Genomic DNA, 5,441 nt, shown 5'->3' with positions numbered 1-5,441 from the left:
TTCTGCTCCTAAACTGGGCTAATGAAGACGGGCATACGCCATACAGTGTGCTACCAGGGAAATTTTGCCCGGGCAATTTTGTACGGCCTACTCTTATATCGAATTCCAACTGCCAAGGGATCATTTACGTGCACGCCAATATGTGCACTGGACCTCGGTTTTTCGTCCCATCCGAACGACTAGACAGCTGTCCTTAAGAGGTCCTTCGTCCTGCCTCACCAACAAGGGGAAACCACGCCGGAAAATCTGGATGAGCTGTCTCGTCCAATGCAGGGTTCGAAAACCCGACCTCCAGGCTAGTGAGCCAGCGTCTTACCACTTAGCCACGTGATCCCCCATATCGAATACAGATATTGGATTCACTTAAGGTATCTACAGTCGTGGGGTAGGGTATCTTTTAATTGGGTATAACAAGAAAGGGTGCCTTTCCCAGCTTAACATAATGCAGTCGGCTTAGGTTCGTCCTCGTCAAATAAAATTAACGAAGGTAGTAACATTCTCCAAGGAGTAGACGACCAACGGGAACTTTAGAGAGTGGGGCTGTCAATGCAGAAGTGCAACAAAAGTTGACTTTGGGAATTCCTTAATATTCGAGTAAGAGATGGACAAGGGTTATCGTGTAGGAAATACACTACATCCGTTAAAAAGCCCCTAGCACAAACCCTACTGTTTCACAATTTAATATTTCAATGGATATATTTCTTCTATTTCAGGAAAGGAAACACCTTTGTGTTACATGTGCACGTGTAGGAGGATGTGTTAAAGTAGTAATGTTGATATTATAGTTGATAAGCACTCCTACCACATAGGTTTTTTTTTTTCGCACGCTACTATTATTCTCACACTCATTACCGCTTCATAAACCCTGAACAAAGAAAAAGCAAAACCAAAATCAATTCCATTAATATTATTTATTTATCAAATAATTAATTGCATAAAATATTAAATTACGTTCAGCATTTAATCGACAAAAAACAATGACGGGGTTCGGTTACATTTCATCTATTTAATACCATCCGTGATTTTCATTCTTTTATCAACCGCCATTACTCAATTTGTCGTAACTTTAACAAAACAATCTTTACAAAAGTGATTAATAATTAAAATCTCCTTTTATCTTGTAACAATAGTTCATATCACAATAAAACATTTTAACAATAGACAACTAATGGCGCCAATATTTTCAGGGAACAGCGGCTCCTAATCTCGGTCCATACAGAGATGAATAGGGTGGGTAGTAAGCACTCAATGGAGGGAATTGTTGGGCTGATGGCGGAGCAGCTACACTTCCTAAAGGCGATTTATAAGGATGAAATCTACCGTTTCCCAATACTCCAGGACTCAGACTAGTTGGATAAGCTCTACGTATAGCGTTGGGACTAATGGGTGCGGAGCCTCCCAAATGAGCCAAGCCTGCAGAAGCAGCTGATAGACCTGAAGGTAAACCAAGTCCATAACCAGCTGGTAAACCGGATTCTATACTCGATGTATGACTTCTTAAATGTTGCATGAGTTCTTCTGATGAATTAAATCGTTTACCACAATAATCATGTCCTGCAACCCAGTTACACACATATGGTAGTCCTTGATGGGCACTTAAAGCACTATGGGGATGGTGATAAGGGGAATGTAAAGATGAAAGTCCTGTAGCACTAGATTGTAAAGATGAAAGTTGTGGATAAAACGACAAAGGACTTCCAGCAAGTCCCATGCCTGGTGAACTGGCAGCTAGTCCTAATAAAGCTTTTTCATGAGCACATTGGGAACATCCCGGTGTTTTACAAGTTGCTGAAGTATGGGATGTTTGAACAGTTAATTGGCAATTTGTACAATAGGGATCTTTACACACTGGTACAAGAGTTGTAGCACCTGATGGGGTTCTAACACGAGTATAACTCACATAAGGGTTCATTGAGGCAGCAGCAGCAGCACTGGCTTTTAAAGCAGAATGTTGGGCAGCTGCAGCTGCTGCAGATGCCGCTGAAAATCCTGGGATGTGTAATCCCGAATGGGCTAAAAGCTGAGACTGGTAAACAGCGGCGGCTTCGGGTGATATTCCATGACCCATGAGAGATAATCCAGCTGAATATGGTAAGTGGTGAGCACCAGAAAAACCACTGTAGAGTGGATTCGAAGTTGGTTTTAGTCCATTTAAATAAGCACTGTGAGCTGCAGATACACTAGCCGGAGTGGGAACACGTTGGGCGCCAATTGGAGAAGGTACTGATTGCTTGTGGTGAATTTTTGGTGAAGTTGAAGATGTTTTGCGTACTTCTGATGGATTCTCTTTCGGGGGACTCTGTAGTTTAACCGGGGACGATTTCTTCTCTAAAACGGGTGCCTTTTCCTTATGCTCTATGACTGTTAGGGGACTAGATTTTCTTCCTGTTGAACTGTTGGAACTATCGTCGTGGTTGAGTATTGGGACTAATGGTGGCATCTCGGTATAAGGAACCGAACGGAATCCAGGTTTTCCGCTTTCTTTTGGGGATTCCCTTAACTTTTCATCGCCGTGGACTGACTTGTCATCCAAAGAGGGTGACTTACGTTGTTTATCATTTGATTTTTCCAATGCTGGCAACGATATCTTTGTTGGAGTTGTTTCTTTGCCAATACTGCTGCATGTCTGAGCCAATAACTCCAATGGACTCTTTTGGTTTTCAGGCTGAAATGATAAAAGATAAACACTATTAATTGTTGGTCAAAACAAATGGTAGATGATGTACAGGTATGGCCATTAATTATAATATTATCATAGCATATATACATAATAGTATAAGACTTAACATCTAACATCTGAACACATTTTTCGTTTCAAAGCGCGCATACACCCGCACTGACTCAAGGCTAGTTCAGTCTAACTATCATATGAAATACCTACATTGTATGTTTTAAAAGTAATTCCTACTTCAATTCATGATTATGAATTACGCTATTGTTATTCAAATATTAATTTCAGATTCAGTTAAAATCTGTCTGAAGTCATTGACAATTATTTCAAATATCGTTATTTACCTCAAACTAGGTTATTTATCTCAAATTATGATATTTCTAGTTATCTCAAACTAATATACTGTTATTTACTTCAAACTAGGTTGTTGTTATTTATCTTAAACTAAGATATTGTTACTTATCTCAAACTAGATTATTGCTATTTACCTCTAACTAAGCTATTGTTATTTTAACATAAACTAAGTTATTGCTATTTACCTTAAACTAAGATATTGTTATTTACCCTACTTAAACTAAGTTATTGTTATGTATATCAAACTAAGTTATTATTATGAATGTCAAAGAGGGTTATTGTATGTCTGATATTAGCTTAAAGTCTAATCTGAACTTATGTTATTATTTATCTCAAATGCCGATTTCATAATGTAATGCTAGTCTAATGTTTATACCTAAAGCAAAAAACCTAAAGCTGAAAATAAAAAAAAATCAAGTTCGTAGTTATATCGGTATTAACTTGAGAGTTTCTTAGCTTAATAATAATAATAAGATTTTTCTCTAAATCGCCTGGTCCTAAAATTATACACGTAGTTATCGACTTTAGCGGAATCCACTCCAATATCTGAACACGTAGTACTAGATAAAGACTTAATCTTGCTACAAGTCGTTCCTAAACTCTGAAGCCCGTCTAAAGCTTTATTGTTTTTAACGGTTGTCTTACAAACTGGTACTTGTAAAGTAACTAACGGGGTCAACTACGGCTTAGAATATCTTCTATTTATACTACGCTAATCTCGGTAAATTAAGATTAAGGTTTACGAAACACGTTACTGTAAAAGATACAACGGCTTTGGGAGGACTCCGAAGAATACTAAGCGCTTCAAAGAATAAGTTAGGGTGTTCACGGTTTTTCTTGACTTTGTTCAGCGTTCAATGGATACAGACACGAAACATGTTTCACCGTTGTGGTTAAATTGTCTGAACATGGCCAGTCAACATATGTTTGGGCTGCCCGCTGTATTCGTCTAAATGTTTTATTAATAACAGTAGTGTGTTAAAAGAATAGTATCTACTTACCGATGATGTTGGAATCGAATGGAGATATTCCGGTGGAAAATACTGTCCGGTACCGCTTAACATGGTGTAGTTATAGTATTATTTACTATTGATCTAAGTTATTCCATAAAGACACAATGGTATCTAATTTAAGTTAGATATATCCAAAATACTGGTTAGGATCGTACACGTTCTGATAGATAGGTCTTGCTCCTTTTGATGACTCGCAAGCACTAAAAATAGTCAAGTTGCGCGCTCCTCTCTTGTCAGTTTGTCGGCTTCTCAACTACACGCTTTGCTTCAACACTATAGAATATAAATTACTAATGTACCAAACAACGCCAAGTCCATGTCAATAAACATTTCAACATGTCGTATCGCGCCTTCTCATTGGTTGAACAACTCGCCTTTATTGTTGTATATCGCACACCGCGGCAGCAAGATTAGCCAATGAGCAATTTGCTATGAAATTACACGACAGCTGTCAGTCAAATTTGCGGCTATCAATCAAGTTTATGGCCGTGCTGTCAATCAAGAACATCGAGTTGGCAAAGCAGCTACTGCACAGAAGGGTTATTTACAACTTGGGGGAATATGAAGAATGATTTAAGAAAATTAAATATTATAACTTTACATAAGGGGAATGTTGTGTGGAGAGGTTTAGAATAGTTGTTAGGGTCAAATAGTGTGTGTAAGAAATATTTTTTGTGAGATAGTTATTTAGCACATTTCCCAGCCCATTTTCAACTTTTTATATCATATATTGAGCGATCGAATAGACAGATATTCATAACTGAAATATTTCAGACTTCAGTCTAGTGATAAAAGATATTATGGCTTTTGTTATATAAGGGGTGACTTCGTTGATCCTGTTGTAGAGGGGTGGCAAAGCCTGGAGGTCGCGAGTTCAATCCCTGCATTGGCCGAGAAAGTTCATCGGGATTTCCCGACGTGGTTTCCCCTTGTCAGTGGTGCAGGACGGAGGGCTTGATAATGATATCTGTCTAGTCGTTCGGGTGGGACGAAATACCGAGATCCCGTGTACACATTGACGTGCAGGTAAAATATTCTTGGCAGTTCGAATTCGATATAAGAGTAGGCCATAGTGCCACTGCCCGGACAAAAGTTTCCTCATAGCACATTGTATGGCGTATGTCCGTCTTCATTAGCCCAGTCGGAGCAGAACAGTAGGACGTTAAACCCCATTTCATTTAATTTGCCGTTGTAGCATCCAATAGCACGATGAGCTGTGTGTCGTCTTCATATACTGTAGGCTCTTGTATAGACCTACAATCAAATTGAACACCAAAACTGAGATTATATATTCACTCAATCCGCTAGCTAAAGTTAAACAGGTTATTGGTGTATCACTGCCTTCGCGAGAAAGTAAAAACATGCATAGAAACTCTCCCAACAGGTCTATGAGAAGTGCGCTC

General features: G+C 38.8%; 1 protein-coding gene across 1 annotated transcript; it reads right to left on the bottom strand.

Moving 5' to 3' along the window:
- Positions 1 to 896: 896 nt before the first annotated feature.
- On the bottom strand, positions 897 to 4,333 carry LOC126811130 (zinc finger protein Noc). The gene is made up of 2 exons (XM_050536611.2): positions 4,027 to 4,333; positions 897 to 2,665 (listed from the first exon to the last, which is right to left on the bottom strand). The coding sequence occupies exons 1-2, from the start codon at positions 4,087 to 4,089 to the stop codon at positions 1,184 to 1,186; spliced, it is 1,545 nt and encodes a 514-aa protein (XP_050392568.1). The 5' UTR covers positions 4,090 to 4,333; the 3' UTR covers positions 897 to 1,183.
- Between the last annotated feature and the right edge of the window lie 1,108 nt (positions 4,334 to 5,441).

This window comes from Patella vulgata, chromosome 2 (assembly GCF_932274485.2).
Source record: "Patella vulgata chromosome 2, xgPatVulg1.2, whole genome shotgun sequence".
NCBI lineage: Eukaryota > Metazoa > Mollusca > Gastropoda > Patellidae > Patella > Patella vulgata.
The sequence above is the reverse complement of the archived record's forward strand: the minus strand, read 5'-3'. Positions and strand labels throughout refer to the sequence as shown.

What these genes read in the sequence shown, in the direction of transcription:
- LOC126811130 (XM_050536611.2), bottom strand. Translation starts at nt 4,089, where the DNA reads ATGTTAAGCGGTACCGGACAGTATTTTCCACCGGAATATCTCCATTCG. An exon ending in ATTCGATTCCAACATCATCG is followed by an intron (nt 2,666 to 4,026) that starts GTAAGTAGATAC and finishes TTATCATTTCAG; the next exon opens with CCTGAAAACCAAAAGAGTCC.